This window comes from Paramisgurnus dabryanus, chromosome 23, assembly GCF_030506205.2.
Source record: "Paramisgurnus dabryanus chromosome 23, PD_genome_1.1, whole genome shotgun sequence".
NCBI classification, from domain to species: domain Eukaryota; kingdom Metazoa; phylum Chordata; class Actinopteri; order Cypriniformes; family Cobitidae; genus Paramisgurnus; species Paramisgurnus dabryanus.
The window spans coordinates 24,587,697-24,612,462 of NC_133359.1; the positions used below are offsets into that span (position 1 = coordinate 24,587,697).

The 24,766-nt window shown below is 37.0% G+C and overlaps 1 protein-coding gene and 1 long non-coding RNA gene across 6 annotated transcripts in view; one reads left to right on the top strand and one right to left on the bottom strand.

Annotated features, from left to right (window-relative positions):
- The window catches only part of LOC135780979 (protein NLRC3-like), a 58,488-nt gene that overhangs the window by 7,405 nt on the left and 26,317 nt on the right, over positions 1-24,766 (top strand). For all 5 annotated transcript variants that reach the window (XR_010545050.1, XM_065291283.1, XM_065291286.1 and 2 more), the window contains exons 2-3: positions 7,231-7,349; positions 10,263-12,065. Coding sequence is in view for 4 of the 5 variants with exons in the window: in XM_065291283.1 (XP_065147355.1) it covers positions 7,300-7,349; positions 10,263-12,065 (1,853 nt within the window). In the remaining variant the exon portion in view is untranslated. The remainder of the gene's footprint in view (positions 1-7,230; positions 7,350-10,262; positions 12,066-24,766) is intronic.
- LOC141281474 (uncharacterized) lies at positions 76-16,794 on the bottom strand. Its single transcript, XR_012335808.1, has 3 exons — positions 16,756-16,794; positions 16,638-16,702; positions 76-190 (listed from the first exon to the last, which is right to left on the bottom strand). It is a non-coding gene; the product is annotated as an uncharacterized lncRNA (long non-coding RNA).

Below are 24,766 nucleotides of genomic sequence, written 5' to 3' on the forward strand. Positions count from 1 at the left end.
GGTCTTCACAATTGCTGTCATACTTCCTATGAGAAATTCAGCTTTGCAGATATAATTGTAAATATTTGTCAAGTATTGATTTTGGAAGCAATTAAATTAACATTAAATTAAATGGTGGCCCTGATGTACTGTCACTAACCTGAATGTCACCTCCTCCTGTCCTGTCAGCATCATTGTCCCACCTCTTTACCTGAAGCAAAGACAGCAGATGATTAACAGAAAATAATTTCACAGTATTCCATATATTCAAAATATTTGTATTTTTACCATTTTCCTTTGTATTCAACAATGCAATTCGGGTAACTAAATTAATGTTAGGCTATGGTCAGTTCTTACTCACCTAATGAATGAAACCACTGTCCAGCCCTCTGTATTTATCTGCTTTCACTGAAATCACAATGTGACTATTTAGCCATATAGCAATCTTTTGATATATAAACACAAAGATGCAAACATGAGCCTCAATAATTAATTTACCTTAATGGGCCCTATTTTAACGATCTAAGCGCATTGTCTAAAGCGCACAGCGCAACGTCTAAATGGGCGTGTCCGAATCCACTTTTGCTAATTTAACGACGGGAAAAATGGTTTTTGCGCCGAGCGCATGGTCGAAAAGGGTAGGTCCTATTGTAATGGGAGTATTTTGGGCGTAACGTGCAGTAAACCAATGAGAGTCACAGCTCTCATCCCCTTTAAAAGCCAGTTGCGCTGGTGTTGTCTAATCCCTATTTAGATGACGGACTTTGTAAACTGAAAAACTAAGCGGAGGAAGAAGATCCCCAGTTTAAGATTAATGTTAAATAATTTTGTTGTTTTTCACTTGTATTGAAATTGTTATTTTTTTATTAAAACCTTTAAAACCCGTTTTCTTTTAGTCATGGAAGTAAAAAGCAGACTTGTAATTGCTTTAAATGTATGGCTATCCAATATCATCAAAAAATAATTTACATTACATAAGATAAGGTTTGTACTCTAAAAATACTTTATTTGTAACAAACAGGAGATAAAGAATTTACAAACGGCTCTCCTCACGTTTCAGCACTTTGGACAGCGTTTTTTTAGCAAAGAGTTTTTTTAAGCATTACTTAAAAATGTTAGCATTAAAAAAAACATTTAAAAACAGACGCATTCGTTTAAAGCAAAGCATTTATTTACTTACCAGGCTGCAGGTGAAGCAGCTCTTTTTGTCTTCTAACGTCTCATAATTAGTCCTCATTTATGTCCAAGAGACTCAATAATAATCTTTTACATTCAATCCTTTAATCTTTCATATTTAAAAGCATTTTTGTGCTGCTGCGCATTCATGTACTTTGTGATAAGCAAACCTGCGTTGTCCTCCCGTGTATAGGCGCATTTTACTAATGCGCTCTTTAAATAACATAAAACACATTGCGCCATTGACTTTAGACTTTAGACCAGGTTTTTGTTGGTCAATGGCGTAGTCTATATTAGTTGCCTCAAAATAGCAACGCGCCAACAATGCGCCTGAACACACCTCGTTTTCAGACCAGAACGCCCATGGGCGCAAAAGGGGGCGCAAATGCATTTGCTATTTAAACAACGCGGTGCTAAACGTGAAAATTAGGGTGGAAACTTGCGAAAGACACTTGCGTCGCGCATTGCGCTGCATTGCGCCGGGTGTAAGATAGAGCCCAATGTGTCTATTGGAATATACACCCCATCATCCTTCTCTTGTCCCACTCCAGAGTCTTCATGTCTTGATGAACACAGACACACTTTCATCAAAAAAGGAAATTAAACGTTACAGAAATACATTTTTAAATATGTTTTTTATATAAATGTTCTAACATCAGGAAGACCAGATAACTAAATTCGATTTCTTCATTATAATTTGATCACAGTTATTCTTAACCTGATAGAAAACAGCTAATTTAATATCAATATAACGTTAATTGTCACACATTACGTTACACACGAATCACGTAAACGTTTGCATCCCTTTATACGTTTGTAAGACATTTAAACAAAAACATTTTTATGATTGGAAAAGTTTAAATATGTAAGTTCAGGTACTTACTATCTTTCATCCTGCTGCCTTTGAAATCTGTGTGTCCGTTATGATTGATTGACGCGGTTTAACTGCTACTCCGACGGTAACCCCGCCTATTGGTTAATTTGATTGGCCGCCGCTCGGCTTCCGTTAACAGGAAAGCTCGTCTTCTGTTATGTGATTGGCCAGTGGCACTCGCCTTTTTTGATTTGATTGGCCATCTCAATCATTTTTGACAAGGTGTTCAACGTAATGTTGAGTTGCAAGAACTGAGAAACGGATGACGTTAAAATACCGCGAGAGTGATTTGAAATCAGTATGCTGTCCATGATCTTTCGAGTCGCTCTCGCAGTACTTTGATGTCATCCGCGTGTAGGTTCTTGTTGCACTTCATAAATAAACTGCGAAACCTTAACGTAACGCGAAGTTTAACAATACATTTTGTTTATTTCTGCAGTATCTAACATTTGATTGTACACAATGATAGTTTTACTTAGTCATTGAAGTCAGAAATCTTCAGCACAGTAACGTTTATTTCTGCAGTATCTAACATCTGATTGTACACAATGATAGTTTATTCAATGAAGTCAGAAATCTTCAGCAGGAATAAACTCCTGCTACAATGAAAATCGCGCAAAAGCAAGTTTAAATAGAAACGATCCATGGTGCTTCTCAAAGCAACGTTATAGAAACTTTTAAATTCAGAAAGAAAAACTTTTGGAAGTTCAGGGTCATTTGAACAAAATAATCTTGACCCATGATCTGAAGGCAAGTTTATGTTATTGAAATGTAGACAAACATTATTGTCCAAATATATTAGTTTCTTTTAATACAAAACTAACATTTTACTTAATAAAGGTTAAATTAACATTAAGATTAAGATAGCCTGAAAATCCTTAAATTCTTCTAATTATTTATTATAAATCAGTATTTTAAATGTGGCTTACAATCACTAGACTGATCTGGGCCAGAATCACTACACTGATCTGGGCCACATACCTCCCAATCACAACTTGCCAAAATATTATCTGCCATCATGGATCTAGTGCCATCATTGCCACACCTGGCCCATACTTGGCTGACATGTTGCATGCCGTTGCCGGCAGCACGCCAGCAGTGCCATCATGAGGCCACATTCGGGCCGAATCCGTCTGCTATCTGGGTGTGTGGTCGGGGCTATACGACAAAGACATCCTTCTGAGTCCGGTGTCTATGTTGGATTTCAAGAAGTACATGAGGCAATGGATTTGTAAGCCATCTGTAACTGGACATTATGTGCTAAGCCCTGCATTTAGATCCAGATTATGTTTACATGTTTCACAGACATCTTTGGGACAATTGAACTGCAGCTTATGTCAGAATAGTACACTAACTGTTTGTATATTTTTCTAAATTACAACCATTATTTAGATGTCTTGCTGTCACTATTTAATTGAAATATTATCATTTGTATTCAATTTTGTTTCCTATATTTGACGAATATAAATAAAGCTTTGAACCTAAAACATCTATTGTGATACTTTTATCTTGATTGCTAAATCAAATATAATCAAATCAGTCGTGCAACATTCAGGATTTTTTTTTTTTCAATTTAATCTCATAGTAAATATGATACGCCATGTGTTATCCAGGCAAATTGTGTTTTTTAAAATGTAATCAAATTTAAGTGAAGTAAAAAAAGGAAAATCCGTAATTTAATTCACAATATGTAAATAATAAAAATAACCTTCATATTACTGCAATTACTGACTTTTCAATTTATTACAATATTATTCCCATAGTAAACACAATAGGCCATGTGTTGTCCATGCAAAAGGTGTTCTGTCAAATTTATTCAATCGTAAGTGAAGTCACAAAGTGGGGAAAATATGTAATTTGTTTCACAATAAAAAGATTGCATTAAAATTACTGCAATAACTGAAATATTTTTTCAAATCAAATTATTCCCATACGATAGGCCATGTGTTTTCTATGCAAAAGGTGTTTTGTCAAGATAAGTGAAGTCACACAGTGGAAAAATATATAATAAATTTCACAATATAAAAACAAAAACATTGCCTTCATAATATTACAAATACTGACATGTACCTTCGAAACTTACTATGCAAGTACAAGTCCCCTCCAGTCAGTGGCGGCTCCAGAGATTTTCTGATGCAGGTGCTATGGGGATGCTCAACACTTAAGAGAAGGTGCTTGGAATTTTGGGGGCATTTCATTATGGAGGTCGCATTGGACCACCCTTGGTATATATATATATTTTACAGGCCCCGTGACCAAATAGCCTGCTCGTGCATTTTGGCAACAGAAGTGGTGTTATTCCCCATTGGTTCTAACGTGTTAGCAACTCAGAAAGTTTATTAAAACGGTTTCCCAGAATCAAAATGTCTGGTTGTTGCGTTTGGTTGCACTAACATAGTATACTAATATACGTATATGCTAACGTCTTCTGTCCACTAAACGGATCTGGTAGCTGTGTTGAAAATGTTGATAAAGTCAACTTTTTTTAAAATAACTTTCTCTGTCTGTGTTGCTTCAATGCTGATTCTCGCCATACTTCCGTTGCCAAAATGCGCGTGCATACGTTGACATGTCGTAATTGTGTACAAACAGTAAAAGAGTCTATATACACGCGTAACGTACACGCCCGCATTAACTGACCTATACTCCTTTTGTGACTATGTAAAAGTATTCAACACAAGGGCTATAGATACAATATACATAAGACTGCCCATGTAAACCTCTGAAAATAATATTTCACAATTCTGTCACAGTCAAGCCCTGAATACAACGGAGCAACAAACAACACAATCCAACAGAAACTGTGCACGCTTATGTTCAGATCACGAAATCGCACAGCCAGTTACCAACACTAATCTAATGATAAATCAGCAGTATTCCTATGGTTGGAGCATTATAGATGTAACTATGAAGAGCCAAGATTTCTGCTGCTTTAAACACCAAATTAATTCAATTTGTAATAGCCAACAGCTGGGGAAAATCAAGCACTTACCATAGACGTCTTCACAACTTTTGATTGAGTGCGAAGGCATCAATGATGTCGCAATTAAGGGTCTTTGCTAAATTTCCAAACTTGCTATCAAAAACAAACTGCCGTGCGTTAAGGTCAAAGGTTCACCAGGCGCTGCGCCCATTGGCCAAAGAAGATCACCTGTTTGGGCCTTGTTATTTTACACTAAAATTTATATTTTTAAATTATTATTTAATTCCTTTTTTAACAACATGAAAAAGACTATTCAAACATGACATTAAAATATAAACATATAAAATATTACAGACATTTCTTGGGGGTGCTGGGCGGGTGCTATGGATATTATAGGGGGAGCTACAGCACCACCTAGCTCCTCCCTGGCGCCGCCTCTGCCTCCAGTGGTGGCACAGGTTACTTTTCATGTCAGCTGTAAACTAGAGTTACAATGGCTCTGATGGACCTTTGAATCTTGAGGTGTGTGATTGTATGACCTCCTCTTTGCTGGGCTTTGGTAGCAATGCAGTGTTGGCAGCTAGGCGAGGTACTTTGATAAGGGATGATGCATCTTTGAATCTGATTGTGGGGTCATTGTGTCTTCTTTGGATCACTCTGTCCATGAGGTCATCTCTGAATTTTTGAGTCGTCTTTACATAGATTGGTACAGCAGTCCACTGCTTTGACTGCCTTTGAAAGAAAACTTGTACAAGTAAATGTGCCACAAGATCACACACACAAAATCTCCAAAATGTTTAAACCGTAAAAAACTATTATTATTTTAAAGTCAGCATTGAAAGAAACATGCATACATCACCTTTAGAAACCGGATGTTTATCTCATATCAAGCGTTACGCACTGCCTTCACTCCCAGCATAAGCAAGATTATCTCACATACAAAAACTCTGAAATATCAATAAAAAAACATAAACATATGTTGTACTACATTCTTAAGATAATTAGTTTAATATACCTAATGTACAATATACATGTATATGCTTTTAAACATTATAACAAATCATAAGTCATTGTTAAAGCAGAGTCTTCTAAATATATCATTTAAAACAGTATGAAGCTTACCTGTTATAAAGGTAATGAGGCTTACATATAGTTGACCTGTTATAAAAGAAATAAAGTACAATAAGAACACACAAAACTTCAATTTTCAAAATGTTTTTAACATTTAAGGATGTTTATTTTACTCTCTTACCTGTTTGTGTTGTTAGTCTGCAGGCGGTTCAGCAGGACTGATGATTCAGGGCTTTTACAGGTGAAAATAATCAGGAAGCAGGTTGAAAATAACTGACTAAATTTAAAATAAAAAAGGCGGGAATTAAAGAACCCTTTTGCCAAGACATAAAACCATTTCAGCAAAAAAGGTTCTTACGTAAGCTATGGTTCTATATAGAACCATTATCATTGTTTAAGAACCTTTGAAGAACCATTTTTCTTAAGAGTGTAAAACTGGTGATTTTGCTGTGTTATTGGATCAGATTCAACAGATCAGATCAGAGTTTCTGTGAGTAATCAGAATATAAATGTTCAATCTGAAATGGCATGTAGTTTCAGGTAAAATCAAAGTGTTTCTCATTTTCAGAATAAGAATATATTAACATTTATGCATTTTATTTGACTTTATTTTTGGCGTGTGTGTATTTGTAAAAAAATTTTAAACATATTTTTTAGACCTTTAAGCTCATTTAAACAGCATCTTGTATGATGTTCTCAAAATCAAAAGTATGAGTTAAGCTTAATGACTAAATAGATTTTGTCCTAAGCAGCGATTGAACAGCCCAGCAAACACAGAACGTTCCCCTAACGTTAGTTTTTGGTTATTGTTTGGATATTTTTTTGGGAACCATAAAATAACGTTCTCATTACATTACAGACTAAACGTTAAATAACCTAAAGATAACTTAACCAAAATGTATCCATTAGACTAGAGAAAGTTATGCATATTTTTTGGAACCATAAAATAACTTTAGGGGAACATTATTCTTATGTTAGGAGAACAGTTAAGCCAACATGAAAATAACTTTCTATTTTCGTAAAAAAAAAACTTTCTTGGCTAACCAAAAACAAACCTTGAAAAATAACGTTCTGAAAACCAAAAGCTAATGTTAGGGGAACATTTTGAAAACCAAAAATTGTTAGCTGGGAGATCGAGACTTTGTTCAGATTTATAAACAATTTCTAATTAAAGCAGAGCATTAAAAATGTTTTAATATGTCATCAGATTTATTCAGAGTCTGTGGAGGTGATCAGATTCATCAGTGGAGATCAGACTGATGTGACTGAATGATTCATGGCTGATTCACAAACATTACGAGATGGAGATGATTCTCCAGGAGTCAGGTATTCTTATTAAAGTCTGTATTTACAAAACATTTAGTTTACATGTACAATATTAAAGGCACTGTTTAATTTAAAATGTAATTTTTTATATTAATGTAACGTGGGCTGCTTCACACAAAGCGAGAGAGATGAGAATCCAAATGCAAGAGGTTTTATTGGTATATCCCAAAAGGACATGATGTCAAAAAAAGACCTGACAACAAAACAGAACAGAACACAAGACAAAACTCTTACAATTAAAAGTGTTATGAAAAGGTAATTATTACAGGATATAAACATCATCAGCATGTTTTTATTATGTATGACTAATGAAGGAAATAATAGGTTAACTTAAAGAACAATGTTAAACTACTGTATAATAACAGCCTCATGCAAAGCATTCTGGGAACCAAAAATTCTCATCAACCTTTTTCAGTTTATTCTCATCAACCTTTTTCTGTCATGGGCTTGCCAGATCTTTTGTACTAGACTCAGGTCTGAGTGTATCTGGCAAGACCATGACAGTACTATGTTCTGTGTGGGGGACATGTGGAGTCATATTATATGTGTGGCTTCCACGTGTTCCCAGTGTCTTGTCGCTGTCATGGTCTTGCCAGACCTTGGTGTAGATTCAGGTCTTATTTCAGAGGGCAAGATTACGGCAGCATTGTGTTCTGTGTGGGAACACGTGTTTTCATATTATGTATTTGTGTCACGTGTTCCCAGTGTCTTGTCACTTTCACCCTACTCCCTTATGTACTCGTGTCTTACGTAATTAATTATGTTCACCTGTTCCCCATTGATGTCGTGTCTTTATTATGCCCTCTGGTTTTCTGTCGTGTGCGCGTTCATTGTCTTCAGTCAGAGTTTCATGTCATCCGCGTTTCTGACTCCTGATCCTGTGTTTATTTGGTTCCAGTGTTTTGTTCCTGTTTCGTGTTTATCATCCGTGTTTATTTATCTGTTTTCCCCCACATGGGTTTTTGTGTTTAATAAATCTCCAGTTTTGTATTTTAGTTGTGTCTCTTTGTTTGGGTTCTCTCTTTTGTTAAAACCGATCGTGACATTTTCAGTTTTTTTCCTTCAGATTTTGGTTCCCAGAACAGTTTGCATGAGGGTGTTATTTTAGTTTTATTCTGTAAAGATAAAGACTTGTTAATGTTTAATGTTCATTTATCTTTGAACAAACTGCTGCCAGTAAATAACATTCATTTAAATCTACAGTAAGTTACTGGCAAACAAAAGCTGTCTTCTTTAAAAAGTGACCATGTGGCACAATTTTGGTTTACACTTAGATTAGCAATTGCTGACTGTGCCAAATCTTTGCCAAAATTGAACCCAAATATGTTTTAAAATAAGAGGGCAAAATGTGGTGCAACATATGTAGGACATTGTAGGCTCACACAAAGAAATCTAGTGCATATTGTGCCAAATCTGGTCAAGATATGTTTTATAATATGCAGGCCACATAACATCTGGGCCACTTTAGGCTCACACCCACATTAGCTAGTGCTTACAATTGTTGCCAAAACTGGCCAAGCTATATTTTATCATAAGTATATCACATTTGCTACATTATAACAGGACCACACCCACAATACACTCCGAAAATGCCGAGCTAGGTCAAAAAAGGACAAGCCCATCTGTTGGGTTAAATTAACCCAGAAAATGTTCATATTTGACCCAACATTGGGTTGAAACAACAAAGCATAGGTTAAATTACAATCCAGGGGCAGCATTGGCCAACATGGACCCACTTTTTAGAGTAGCTACTGTAGTGCTTACTGTGTCGTATCTGTGCCAGAACTGACACACCTATGTTTAAAGATAAATTTCCCATATTTGCCATATCATACATATCTGGGCCACTTTAGGCTCACACTTAGATTAGCTAGCTTACCATGACAAATCTTTGCCAAAACTGGCCCATAATTGTTATGTGATGTTTGGGCAAAATTCCCTTTTTCCAATATGGGCCACTTTAGGACCAGATTCAGATAACACATTACCATAAGAAACGTATATTTGCCCTGAAAAGGCTCACATATGATTTGAGTTGTTTGAGCCTTATTTGCTATTTATCTGTGGGTCAATTTAGGCTCACATCTATTTCATACGGGCCAGAAGAAGGCCAACAGTGCTGCATCATTGCCAGTGGCGGCCGGTGACTTCTCTTCCAGAGGCGCAAATTCAAAATATGTGTCAAGTGTGTAGCTTGTCATATCAAAATATGTGTTTGTAGTGTCAAGTGTGTAGCTTGTCATATCAAAATATGTGTTTGTTGCATCATGTGAACCATGTGCATCAAAATGCGTGCCTTCTGCACATGCGTCGAAAGGAATCATGATAAAATAGATGCTCACATTCACAAAATACTTGCAAGACAAGTATCTGGCTAATGCGAGCGTCACTTAAACCCTTTAGACACATGTGCAGCAGGCCCTTATTTTAACAAAGACACATGATGCACACACACATCACGGGCTAAATACATGTCGACAAGCTTCGCATACTGCGCCCTTGAAAAAGAAGTCACCGGTGGCCCACACCCGTAGGCTATGTGGAAGATCAGGCTGGACGAGTATAGTTTTTTAAGGTGTACTCTCAAAGATTATCTCTTTACATTAACCTATTAGATCAGTTAACATAAAAATCTAAAAGTTTAAAAGTGATGACAATGAAAGTTATATAATTTTTACAAAATGTAACTCTCATCTTGTCTTGTAGATTATGATTGAAACATACAGTTGTACTTTAGTCAGATTTAGTCAGTTTATAGAACATTTGTAAAATCCATTAGAGTTCAGATATCAACTAACGGTAAACACATTAGAAGTTATGAACAGAACGCTGATAGTATTAACGCATGGATTTATGTATCTCAAATGTCTTTATAAATGTACTTTTTTAATTTATGTAAAATTCTGTTTACAGTTATTACTTTCTACTTGCTGAAGTTCAAAAAACATTCAGATTAAATCAAAAAAAAAAGTATGAGCGTTTGTGTGAGGGAACGTCAAGTCAGAGAAACCCAACACTACTGAATGAGATCTACACAGAGCTCTACATCACAGAGAGTAAAAGTGGAGAGATCAATAATGAACATGAGGTGAGACAGATTGAGACAAAATCCAGAAAAACAACAGAGGAGACACCAATCAAAAGTAATGACATCTTTAAACCTTTACCTGAACAAGACAAACCCATCAGAAGTGTGCTGACAAAGGGAGTCGCTGGCATTGGAAAAACAGTCTCTGTACAGAAGTTCATTCTGGACTGGGCTGAAGAGAAAGAGAATCAGGACGTCCACCTCATATTTCCACTTCCTTTCAGAGAGATTAATTTGATGAAGAACAAAACACTCAGTCTTTTAGATCTTCTTCATCTTTTCTTCCCAGAGACAAAAGAAATGCAAAAATCCAGTGATAAATATAAAGTGTTGTTCATCCTTGATGGTTTGGATGAGTGTCGTCTGTCTCTGGATTTTAAAAGCAAAGTGAAGTTTTGTGATGTAAGTAAATCAACCTCAGTGGACGTGATGCTGACAAACCTCATCAAGGGGAATCTGTTTCCCTCTGCTCTCATCTGGATCACCTCCAGACCAGCAGCAGCTGATCTCATCCCCTCTGAGTGTGTTGATCGAGTCACAGAGGTACGAGGCTTCAGTGATCCACAGAAGGAGGAATACTTCAGGAAGAGAATCAGTGATGAGAGTCTGGCCAGTAGAATAATCTCACACCTGAAGTTATCCAGGAGTCTCTACATCATGTGTCACATCCCAGTGTTCTGCTGGATTTCAGCCACTGTTCTAGAGAGATTATTGACTGAAGCAGAGAGTCAAGAGATCCCCAAGACTCTCACTCAAATGTACACACACTTCCTGATCATTCAGACAAACATCAAACATCAGAAGGACTATGAGAAGAAAGATGAAGAGATGATCTTCAAACTGGGTGAACTGGCTTTTAAGCAGCTTGTGAAAGGAAATCTGATCTTCTATGATGAAGACATGACAGAGTGTGGCATTGATGTAGCAGAAGCATCAGTGTACTCAGGATTGTGTACTCAGATCTTCAGAGAGGAGTTTGGTTTGTATCAGGGTAAAGTTTACAGCTTTGTTCATCTCAGCATCCAGGAACATCTAGCAGCTCTTTATGCTCACATCTCCATTACAAACAACAACAAAAATGTGTTTCACAATCAAAAAGGGTTTTCTAAAGTTTTGGGCAGAATAAAACATAAATCATCAGAAGAACCGGTTTCATTATCTAAGTTCCATCATCGAGCTGTAGCTGAATCTTTACAGAGTAAGAATGGACATCTGGATCTTTTCCTGCGTTTTCTTCTGGGTCTTTCACTGGAGTCCAATCAGATTCTCTTACAGGATCTACTGACAGAGATGAGAAGATGCTCCTACAAGAAAGAGAAAACTGTTGAGTACATTAAACAGAAGATGAATAAGAATCTGTCTCCAGAGAAATCCATCAATCTGATTTACTGTCTGAATGAACTGGGTGATGATTCACTGGTGGAGGAGATTCAACATTATGTGACATCTGCAACAGTAGGAAAGAGCCAACTCTCCTCTTCACAGTGGGCAGCTTTAGTTTTTGTGTTGTTGACGTCTGGGCAGCATTTGGATGAACTTGATCTACATAAATTTATTGGAGATAAAAATAAAGCAGATGAAGTTCTTGTGAAACTGCTGCCTGTGATTAAAGAAACAAAAAAACTTCAGTAAGTAAAACTAACAACAATCACATGACTGTTAACATATTAATACAATTAATTTAATTATTTTATGATTTAATTTTTAATTCTTTCTTTATGAGAATCATGCATTACAAATGCATTACATTTTTTTATGTTGTATATAAATCAGCAGTCGATTTTAAAAGAAAAAGTTTTAGGGGTGGTCTCTCAGACAGGGTTTTAGTCTAGACCCAGACTAAAATGTGTGTACCCAGATAGCAATTTTGTTCCGGCCCAGCTCCGGCCCACACAACCAGTTTTTCCTCAGCCCACATACAATGAAGAATGACAGCCCTACAATGGCCCATGTCTCTGCCAGATAATAGCCCATAATCGGCCCAAACCTGGGCCAGAACAGGTTCTAACATCGGTACCAGTTCTCAGCCAAGGTCAACCATATTAAAACCAGCATTTAACCAGAACTTTCAAAACTGAGCCATAACTCAGCCTTATCTTGCCCAAATTATATTAATAAATAAATCACATAAAAAATTACTTTCAAATTGTTTGCCTTTTATTAATCAATAACACACAAGTCAATAACACTACAACATTTTATGTGTTAAAACTCTTCTAGTATAAACTGCCAGCAATAAACAAAAATACTAGTTTGTTCAAATACATTATTGGCATGAATCTAACACCAACAACTTAAATTACAAAGCAATTTCACCCTTAGTAAACAAACAAAAGTTTAGAACAAACTGATAATAAAAAAACTTTGTGACAGTTACATTGGTGTGTGAAATGTAGTTTGCCAAAATAACCAGCTATACACAAATACAGAAGTTTTCATTGAAATTAATATATTAGCATACATTGAAATTTAAATTAATTACCATGGGTAAATACAAGTTTAAACCAAACTGAACTTAAAAGTTAGTTAAGTTATTTAGAAACTTCATGTGTATGTGAAACCAACTCTACATCCAGCTTCATGCAAAGATACAAATTCCAGCTAAAGTATTAGCATGAATCTAACTTGGGTAATTTCAAATAAAATGAAAAATTAAAACAATACAATTAATAAAAATTAAAAAAATATCAAACACTAATAATAATCTATGTGTATATGAGAAAGTGTTCCTATTCAGGATTGTCCTCAACAAGAAGTACTGCTTTCCAGCCTCTCATTTCTTCTCAGCTCCTCTTTCCATAGATGTAAACATTACAGCAGCCCACTGTTATATAAAAGAAAACAGATGCAAATCAATAATTGTTATGAAGCAAAAGCCATATAATAAAGTAATTAAAAGCATAATGATATACTTTAAAACAAACATTTAGATAGAGAATTAGAAGATGAACCTTTTAGGTTGAACTGCTTCTTGTTTTCTTCCTCAAGTTGATTTGGATGAAAATGTCTGCGCTGAATGTCTAAATAAAATGAAACATAGCTTAGACCTTAAAGACATACTTTTCATTTACATACAAAGCAAATGAGCAAATGAGATACGTTCTAAGCATGTACTTAAAATATATTATATTAGGAATATCCCCATTATTATTTACCAAGAAAATTAAGTCAAATCAATATAAATGAAAGAGGAGTGAGTAAACATCAATTTATGAGAAGAACCATATACTGCACGACGTCTAAGGTCTTCACAATTGCTGTCATACTTTATCCACCTATGAGAAATTCAGCTTTGCAAATATAATTGTAAAGATTTGTCAAGTATTGATTTTGGAAGCAAACAAATTAACATTAAATTAAATGGTGGCCCTGATGTACTCTCACTAACCTGAATGTCACCTCCTCCTGTCCTGTCAGCATCCTTGTGCCACCTCTTTACCTGGCTTTATACGGCCAGCAGCCATATCACCCTGTAGCCCAAGACAGCTTGCCCACCTAAGCTAAGCAGGGCTGAGCCTGGTCAGTACTTGGATGGGAGACCACTTGGGAAAAACCAGGTTGCTGCTGGTAGAGTAGAGATGCGCGGATGGGCTATTATTTCATCCGCAACCTCATCACAAAACTCATCATCCGTCCGCCATCCATCCGCACCAACGTTTCTGACCAGTTTTCAAAACCGCACCCGCCCGCCATCCGCTGACTGGGCGATGCAAGACGCTGCTGATGACAGCCGCGAGACTAGAAAGCTCTAGAATATCAGCAGTGAACTCAGTCTCCGATCGGCGCACACGGGACAAAAATAAATAAATAAATAAGTAATGCCTAAATTAAACGCACAAATTACATAGTCTGCACTGGTGTCATCCTGATTTACCACTTTGTAAAACTTATTCCAGGCAAACCTTTTCTGACCTTCTATTTCCTTTGTTTTTAATTCTCATTTTTTGAGGCGTTGATAAGAGCTATGTCAAAATGCGTCCTCATTTCTCTGCGCTGTTAATGATAGAACGAATGGATTCTTAACATGCCGAGGCTATCCCAAACAATTAAAACCTTTATTAAATAAAAGTGTATTAGAAAACTTTTTCTTGTCACTGTTTTAGTATTATAAGTTATGTTTTGTGTTAATATTATTATGTTTATGTTGCGTATATTTGCAACATAAGGTTGATTATTTGATATACTGTTGAATAGTTTAATCTACATCAATGTGTCATATTTTCTAAAATAAATTAATATTTTTTATTACATATTTATTAGGGCCGGGACTTTAACGCGTTAATTAAGATTAATTAATTACACAAAAATAACGCGTTAAACATTTTTAACGCATTTTAATCGCACTTATTTTTGCACCGCGGAACATTTCTCATGAGTTTCGGCGGACCGATTATACTGGAGCACCAACTAGCGTTCATGACTTCACAACAAACCACAGTGAACATGAACCAAGAGGCTGATGAGATCGCTTTGGTTGGCTTACAACGGATGTAAGCGTCGATAAGAGCATGGTTGTGTGTAAGCTATGCAACAAGGAATTCACATATCACCGCAGCACATCGAGCATCTCAATGCAAAACATACAGCAGCTAGCGTGGACATTAGCCCGACTCCGGGTACAACGACTTATTCGGACGGGATTAGTTTTACATAGGGATGTGGGGTAAAGCAAGTTTTTATCAGAGCTTCTCGGTGATTTTAGTCCAGTCCGAATGCTCCATGTCAGTAATCATTACGGACAATGTCAGTAAAGATTACGGCGTCTTTTACCTTCTGTAAAAAGGTCCGGAGAAATTACCTCAGGTAATACAAATCCAGTGCGAATAGACCAGCTGTAAATATACACGTAAATCGCGTCATTTCTTTTTAATTTGTGGGTTTCTTTTAAATATAAAAGCGCTTAAAGAAGCATTTAAGTTACTTGCGTTCTAGACGGAGAAACAAGTCAGTTACAAGTCAGTTTCTGAATAAAACACGACACAAACTTTAAAAAAAAAGTCAAATTTACTTCTCAGAGGCATGGAACTGTTTATGAAACTGACGTTCTCCCCAAACTGAAATTAAACACAGTGTTTCGCGTTTTCCTTGTCTGTGTCATGTTGTTTGCACATCAGATATCTGGAAGCAAGGTAACGTGCACGTGAAGACGAGAGGTGACGCGCTGCGCCAACGAGTTACCCCTCCCACTTCTGAATGTTTTACAGAGATTTCTAATCCCGTCCGAATTGACCATTAATATTACCGACGTCCTGTGGTAAAATTACATTACGCCATCTACCCCTGTAAAACTAATCCCGTCCGAATAGGGCTCAATAAACAATGTTTTGTTGCTTAAGCTTATGTATTCAGTCATTATTCATACTAAAATCCATGTAAAAAATTACTTCTTAATGTTCTCAGGTCAAATATTTACATGCGATTAAAATGCGATTAATTTAGATTAATTAATTACAAAGCCTCTAATTAATTAGATTAATTTTTTTAATCGAGTCCCGGCCCTAATATTTATTTTAATAAGTCAGAAATGTCTCCGCTGTTTTCTGCTGACAGGCGCGGTGGGGGCTACTGGGGGCGCGTGCAACAGGTGACGCAAATTATGGGTCCTCAGAAGGCTAGACCGTCTCATTTCAGTTCTCTTTGAGAACTTCTGAGGCTGCCACCCTGAAAGACAGAGTGCTCACCTTTTAAGGTTGCATGCTTAGAAGGACACAGCTAACAAGCAGTCGATCCGCCACCCGCCCGAATCTAATTAAAATACTATTTTTCGTCACGTCATCCGCCCGATCCGCGGTTTATCCGCGGAGTCCGCGGCTGTAACCGCCAACCGCGCATCTCTATGGTAGAGGTGTTAGTGAGACCAGCAGGGGGTGCTCACCCTATGGTCTGTGTGGGTCCTAACACCCCAGTATAGTGATGGGGACACTATACTGTCAAAAAGCACCATCCTTCGGATGAGATGTTAAACCGAGGTCCTGACTCTCTGTGGTCATTAAAAATCCCAGGATGTCCTTCAAAATAGAGTAGGGGTGTGCCCTGGCATCCTGGCCAAAAACTTGCCTATTGGCCTACTAATCATCTCTCATAATAATTTCACAGTATTCCATATTCAAAATATTTGTATTTTTACCATTTTCCTTTGTATTCAACAATGCAATTCGGGTAACTAAATTAATGTTAGGCTATGGTCAGTTCTTACTCACTTAATCAATGAAACCACTGTCCAGCCCTCTGTATTTATCAGCTTTCACTGAAATCACAGAGCAATCTTTTGATATATAAACACAAAGATGCAAACATGAGCCTCAATATTTAATTTACCTTAATGTGTCTATTGGAATAACACCCCATCATCCTTCTCTTGTCCCACTTCAGAGTCTTCATGTCTTCATGTCTCTGATACACTTTCACAAAAAAATACGATTAAACATTACATAAATACATTTTAAATATATATATTTTTTTTAAATAAATGTTCTTCTAACATCAGGAAGACCAGATAACCAAGTTCGATTACTTCATTATAATATGATCACAGTAATTCTTAACCTTATAGAAAACAGCTAATTTAATATCAATTTATGTCACACGGACAATATAACGCATTACATTACACATGAATCACGTAAACGTTGGCATCCCTTTATACGTTTGTTAGAAATTTAAACAAAAAACATTTTTATGATTGAAAAAGTTTAAATATTTAAGTTCAGGTACTTACTAGTTATCTTTCATCCTGCTGCCTTTGAAATCCGTGTCCGTTATGATTGATTGACGCGGCGTAACTTCTTCTCCTGGCGGTAAACCCGCCTATTGGTTAATTTGATTGGCCGCCGCTCGGCTTGCGTTAACAGGAAAGCTCGTCTTCTGTTATGTGATTGGCCAGTGGCACTCGCCTTTTTTGATTTGATTGGCCATCTCAATAATTTCTGACAAGGTGTTCGACGTAATGCTGCGTTGGAGGAACTGACAAACGGATGAAGTTAAAATACCGCGAGAGCGATTTGAAATCAGAATCCTGCCCATGATCATTCGAGTCGCACTTGCAGTACTTTGATGTCATCCGCATGTAGGTTCTTGTTGCACTTCATAATAAACTGCGCATCCTTAACGTAACGCGAAGGTTAACTGGCACAATGATTTGATCTTTTTTAACACTTCGACAGGCAAAAGCACAGTGAAACATATCGTGTATTTCTAACATCTGATTGTTGTCACAATGACATCACAATGATAGTCATTGAAGTCAGAAATCTTCAGCAGGAATAAACTGCTACAATGAAAATCGCACAAAAGCAAGTTTAAATCAATCCATGACGTGCTTCTCAAAGCAACGTTTAAAAAAATTTAAATTCAGAAAAAAAATATTCTGGAAGTTCAGGGTCATTTGAACAAAATAATCTTGACCCATGATCTGAAGGCATGTTTATGTGATTAAAATGTAGACAAACATGTCCAAATATATTAGCTTCTTTTAATACAAAACTAACATTTTATTTAATAAAGGTTAAATTAACATTAAGATTAAGATAGCCTGAAAATCCTTCAATTATTTATTGTTAATCACAGTATTTCAAATGTGGCTTACAATCACTAGACTGATCTGGGCCAGAATCACTACACTGATCTGGGTCACATACCCACCCACAACTGGCCCAAATCTTATCTGCCATCATAAATCCATAAATCTGCTATCTGGGTATGAGCTGTCGTAACTACTGTACATGATAGCAAATATATACATGAGGGTAAATTACTTTAGCAATATTATCCTCCTCCAGTCGGTCTTCTATTGTTCTTCTAATGTAACATTAAAGATAAATGCTTTTTTATGCTTCCTCATTGTCCACGCCTGTGGGCGTGACCTCATTAAAGATAATGAGATCAGCCAGGAAAACTGTACTCTCTTTACTTCAATACAGATTATATAAATAGGCAATATTTGTTTTAGATTAGCTTGTTTAAACATAAACATTTCAGGCTTTCTTTAGATATGTGTATCATGTTTGTGTGACTAGTATTCGCGGAGTTTCAACTGATTTTTGTAACGTGTTTTGAGAGACAGCTGGCGGAGACAGAAATGTCTGAATGCGCACCCTGTTTATTTTCTTTATTTGACCAAAACACAAAGATTGGTTGTTATTGTGAATGTACACACATTAAAGAAGACCATTTACAGTTTCAAATAATGTATAACACGTAAGTGTATGATTATTAATGATGGAGTATTTTAAGTTGATTCTGCCTTGATGAGGAAAAAACACGTCAAAACGCTGTGCCGCGTTTTTGGACCCCAGTGGTAAACTTCAACAATAGTTTGTTTAAAAAAAAAATTCCCATACTCAAACACTTATGTCACAATTTGCTTCAAATTAAAACTGTTAGTCTGCATGCAAAATCCAATATAATAATGTTAGTGTTCAGGGCCTGAAGTTAACTTTTTTGACCACCAGCCACTGTGGCAGGTGGATTTAGAAATCCACCTGCCACAGAGACTTTTTACCAGCCAGTTTTTTTTTGCCCGAATAGTGAATTATAACACTGTCTTTATTGTATGAATTAAATATAATTTTTTTTCAGAGCTACAAATGTGAATTTCTCTTTGTCTTAGGTTGTTTGATTAACATTAATGACACAGACTTAAGTAGGTTAATTGAGGTTACTGTCTCTTTAAGACCAGCACAGACTGGTTTTTGACACTCTATACATACACTTAAGACATAAAGAAATGTTTTATTAGAAAATGAATACTGTTGAGATCATTTTGTTTATATGTGCCCTGTCAAGAGCAGAAAAATTTTATGTACGCATGCTTTTAGGAACGCGTCTCTCCGATGTGCCCTTTTGAGTTCCCTTATACCCGCGCACGCACACAGAGACAGCGGGGGCGCAAACTGCGCACATAAACGCCGCACATACGTTGTTTTTCATTACTATATTCGCAAAATGTAAGTTAATGTACTACAGTATAAGGCATAGTAGCGCAACTCTCTCTAAAGTTTACACATCAAGAGTTCTGATCCGTCACAGCAGCACTACACATCTGTGCAACTGTGATTGTACAGTAGCATACGTCAGCATTGCATTCTCATCCCATCTCACCAACAATTTAATACTTACTCGCACATCCAAACGTAGTCAGGAAAGTGCCTCATCTTCTTTCCAATCGCATGAACGTTGCGAAACAGCAGTCGCATCCTCTCAATGAATCACTCAATTTGCATCGGTAAAATGCGCAGGTTGATAAGAAATGAGCGGGTGCCGGTTACGAGTCATCCAAAAATATTTTATTGATATTCAGGCCGCGGTCAGTCGGTCGAGTTTAAAAACTATTTTGAACAATTGCGGGCGGGGCGGGTTAGTTGAAAATGTCGGTCGGGAGTGGGTTGTTTATACAATGACCCGCACATCACTGATTCGCATTGGCTACCCGCCAATGTGGCTGGTAGATTGACAGTGTTACCCGCCAATTGCAAAATCCACCCGCATTTGGCGCGTGGTCGGGTGTTAATTTCATGCCCTGTTAGTGTTAATGCAAAAACTGATGCTCAAAGGTCCTTCCCTCAATTTTATTTATATATGTCCATACTGTTAGGTAAAGACCTGCGCCTCAGTCAATTACCACGAAACCACCCAGCCCGGACGAGCCCCTAAACTGTTAGAATAAATCTATACCACTCACTGTTGGCTGTCCAGCCCTGTCCGGTGACTTTCGGTGAAAGGGAACGCTGCGGATGAACCATCATAACGCCAGCCTTTTGGAGCTTTTATTAGCAGTTAATTACCGGAAATGGAACTCAATTGATTGTATAGATTTTTCTGCCTATATTGAGACCTCTTTAATTAGGTTTTCATCTAATTACTCACTGGAAGAGAAAATTTCCTTGCTGAACTTTGCTCTCCAGAAAGACCTGGACTCATTTGCTCCTATGAAATGGAATGTATGTGGCGACTTTCAGGTTTGTGTGTACATCATCAAGCTTGGAAGGCTTTGTTTGTACATTTTAAACGAGTATAAGGCAGAAATGACTTCCATTAGATCTGAGTATTACTCTCAGGTAATTGTCAATAATCAGATTAATCCCCAACAATTGTTCCATACAATAAATAAACTCTTAAAACAACATAGTTCTCCTACTCTCATTACACATAATCTCTGTGATAGGTTTCTTGATTTCGTTAGTTTTGAGATTGATAAGACACGGAGTAGCATGAACATCACCTATGGGTTAGCTGAAAATGCTTCCAATGCTTTTCAATTCTCTGGCACCCCTCTCACCAACTTTTTACACTTGATTTAACCTCCTGTAGTGTTAAGCATTGTTAATGACTCGTTGTGGTTGGGTGTCATGCCAGCAGCTTTTAAAATTGCAGCGGTTACCCCTGTACCGAAAAAGCCTAATGTCGACAGAGACGATTTTAACAATGATCGCCCCATCTCAAACCTCCTCTTTTTAGCCAAAATTGTTGAGAAAATGGTGTCATCCCAACTACATACCCATCTTACTTAAAATAAGTTATTTGAGCCCCTACAATCTGGTTTCCACAAGTTTAATAGTACAGAAACAGCATTGGTGAAGGTTGCCAATGACTTGTTACTTGCAGCTGACTCTGGTTGCCTGTCAATCTTAATTCTCCTGGATCTCAGCGCTGCTTTCGATACAGTCGATCATTCTCTTCTGTTCACTCGAATGGAATCTGTGTTTGGCATCACTGATACCCAGGGGCGCCGCTAGCAATTTTGGGCCCTATGAAAAAATAGGGGGTCAGGCCCCCACCATACCCATTTCGCACCAAACATACAATCCAACCTACTGTAGCTATTCAAAATCTTTGTCTGTAATTTAATAATACAGAACTATTTATTTTGCTATTGTTATGACCACAATTATCAGTATTTATAGACACCTACAATGTCTGCAGCTAAGATCATTTATTGTGCAATGTAAATTTAATTGAAAAATACAGTTCAATAATCGAATATTCAGAGAAAATGCAAAGTTCTTAAAGATTAAAGATAAATGTGACCATGCCTGTGAAAACCCAGCTGAAGTATTTATTTGTGATTTACTGTTTTCCACATAAATTCATCCTATATAATGTAAAGAACATTTTGTGAAAATATAAACTTGATATCTTTAATATTGACTGAGTAATGTCATGTCAGCGATTGAAATCATAGTGAAATTAATGCTTGAAATTAAACTGTGATGCTTTTATTTCACAATAAGATTTGAGGCTTTAGTCTGATTTTCAGAGACAGTCTCAGTGACATACTTGAGCTGTTACACACCAATAACATTGTAAATTTAAAAATGGCAAACAACAACAATGCATCTTTTCTATACAGTTACCTTCTGCCTCAAATAAGACTGGGTCAAAAATGCTTGACTGTATTATAATTATTAGCATTATTTATAAGGTAAAGAACAAGTTTCACACACCAGCAGCTTCAGTAAAGCAAAAATAACGACAGATCATTGAAATTGTGAACTTGAGAAAACAGCTATATACTGTTATTAAATTATTCTTCAGACTGTTTTTTAATCAACGGGGCTCTAAAATGAAATGAATGACAACTATAGCAGATTACAACATAGATTTCCATTGATTTCTTAAACCTGTTGCAAGGTGAGAAGCTTTAATATACATAACTGGACTAGTTAAGCCTTAGTTGCATTTCAGTTTTATCACAATCAACTCGATTTACGACTGCATAAAAATCCTTCCATGGCATATTGCGTTACAAAACATTGAAGTGTGTAACCGATCGCATTTCTAGTTTATGTTAATTAGCTTATACGGGCTACGTTAATTAAACAGCTTACAAGGGCTGACTTCGCGTTAGAATCATAACATAAAACAGGGAATGTAAATCATCTTGTTTATTTTTAAACTGAGGTGAACAGAGCGAAGACTTTACAGTGGAAAGAAAACTGCATTGTATTGCTCCAGCGTCACATTGTGTAAACTGCATTTATAGTAAGGAAGTGCACATATGCAGATATCATAGGAAATAGCAGTAAATACACACACCTTGCTCTCTTGTGAAGTTCACGTGCACTGTGAGACCGTGGATTGAAGACTGCGCTAACACGCAGAGTAAAGACGGGGGCGGAGCTAAGAGGGCTCAGATTAAGGGGGTTGCGTTTGCGGCACAGTCCTTGGGTGGGGCCCTCAAAAGTTCATGGGCCCTTAGAATCGTCCTAACTTTCCCCCCCCTTACGGCGCCCCTGCTGATACCGCATTACTTTGGTTTAAATCTTATCTTTCAGACCGTAAGCAGTTTGTTTCAATGTGCAGGCTCAAATCTAAAACTGGGTCAGTCAAATAAGGGGGTCCTCAGGGGTCAATTTTAAGTCCGTTACTTTTTCCGTTTGTATATCATCCCTCTCGGTCTTCTTCTCACATCTTTGGGTCTTAAGTACCCCTTTTATGCAGACGACACACAGATCTACATTTACTCTGAGCCAGGTGACTAACCAACTATTGCATTCCTCGAACGCTGCGTGTCTGAGATACAATTTAACATTTGAAGCCCATGTACAAAACACAGTCAAAACATCATTCTTTCATCTAAAGTACTATTCGTACGGGATTAGTTTTACATAGGGAGGTGGGGTAAAGCAAGTTTTTATCAGAGCTTCTCAGTGATTTTAGTCCAGTCCGAATGCTCTATGTCAGTAATCATTACGGACAATGTCAGTAAAGATTACGGCGTCTTTTACCTTCTGTAAAAAGGTCCGGAGAAATTACCTCAGGTAATACTAATCCAGTGCGAATAGACCAGCTGTAAATATCCACGTAAATCGCGTCATTTCCTTTCAATTTGCGGGTTTCTTTTAAATATAGAAGCGCTTAAAGAAGCATTTACTTGCGTTCTAGACGGGAAACAAGTCAGTGGCAGGTCAGTTTCTGAATAAAACACGACACAAACTTTAAAAAAAAAAAAGTCAAATTCACTTCTCAGATTCGCGGAACTGTTTACGAAACTGACGTTCTCCCCAAACTGAAATTAATCACAGTGTTTCGCGTTTTCCTTGTCTGTTTCATGTTGTTTGCACATCTGATATCAAGAGGCAAGGTAACGTGCACGTGAAGACGAGAGGTGACGCGCTGCGCAAACGAGTTACCCCTCCCACTTCTGAATGTTTTACTGAGAATTCTAATTCCGTCCGAATTGACCATTAATATTACCGACGTCCTGTGGTAAAATTACATTACGCCATCTACCCCTGTAAAACTAATCCCGTTCGAATAGGGCTTTAGAAACATTGCAAGATTACGTCCGCTATCTTTTACGGGGGCAGAAAAATTGATAAACACCTTCGTTTTCTCCCGCATTGATTACTGTAATGCTCTACTAGCAGGTTTACCAAAAAAATACTCTTAATAAGTTACAGTATGTTCAAAATTCGTCTGCGAGAATCCTGACAAGGATGAGATCGAGGGAATATACAGTATCACTCCTCTTTTGTAGTCTTTACATTGGCTCCTTGTTAGCTTTCGTGTAGATTTTAAAGTTCTTATGTTCACTTATAAGGCTCTCCACGGCCAAGTACCTCACTATCTATCATAACTCTTAAAAGTCTACACACCAGGGTGTTCACTCTGCTCTTCTAATTTAGATCTTCTTACTGTCCCTCCTACACGCATGCTTTCTATGGGTGATTATTTTGTAAATTATTTTGTATTTATGCAGTTTTTTTTCAATTAATCTATTTTTCTTTTCTCTCCCTGTACTTGCTGTTTCCTTATTCATTTTCTTTTTACTGTAAAGCGCTTTGAGAAGTAACATTAAAAGGCGCTATATAAAATAAAGATGATTATTATTATGTTGAATAGAACTTATATCAGAGTTCAGAGTTTACATACAGGATCCTGGGAACAAATAAGCACCCCAACAGGCAGTTTGCTTAATGCTCAGTTTATTGTGGGGGTACAGGGCTTTTAAAGACAGTTTCAAAAAGGGGAATGGTCTTCAAGGAGAGAACGACCACTCTATACAAAACAACAGTTAGGTATATGTTGTAGTGCAAGAACATCTGGAATTAATCAAAAGACCCTATAGCAGAGGTCCCCAACCACCGGGTCGTGGACAAGTTGCCACCGGGTCGCAAGAACGTCCTGAAAAAAATTGTATAATAGCTACGTAATAGCTTAATCGATTATTTTGTACTTTAAGAGCCGACTTGAAATAAGATAAATCATTTCCACTTTTGTACAGAGCCGCACCTTCTCTTTTTCGTGGTCTCTCTTTATCTCTACCAGCGCAGCGGCAATCACATTGCTGTCAGAGTTTGAGCATACAGTACTTCTAAAACACAATCGA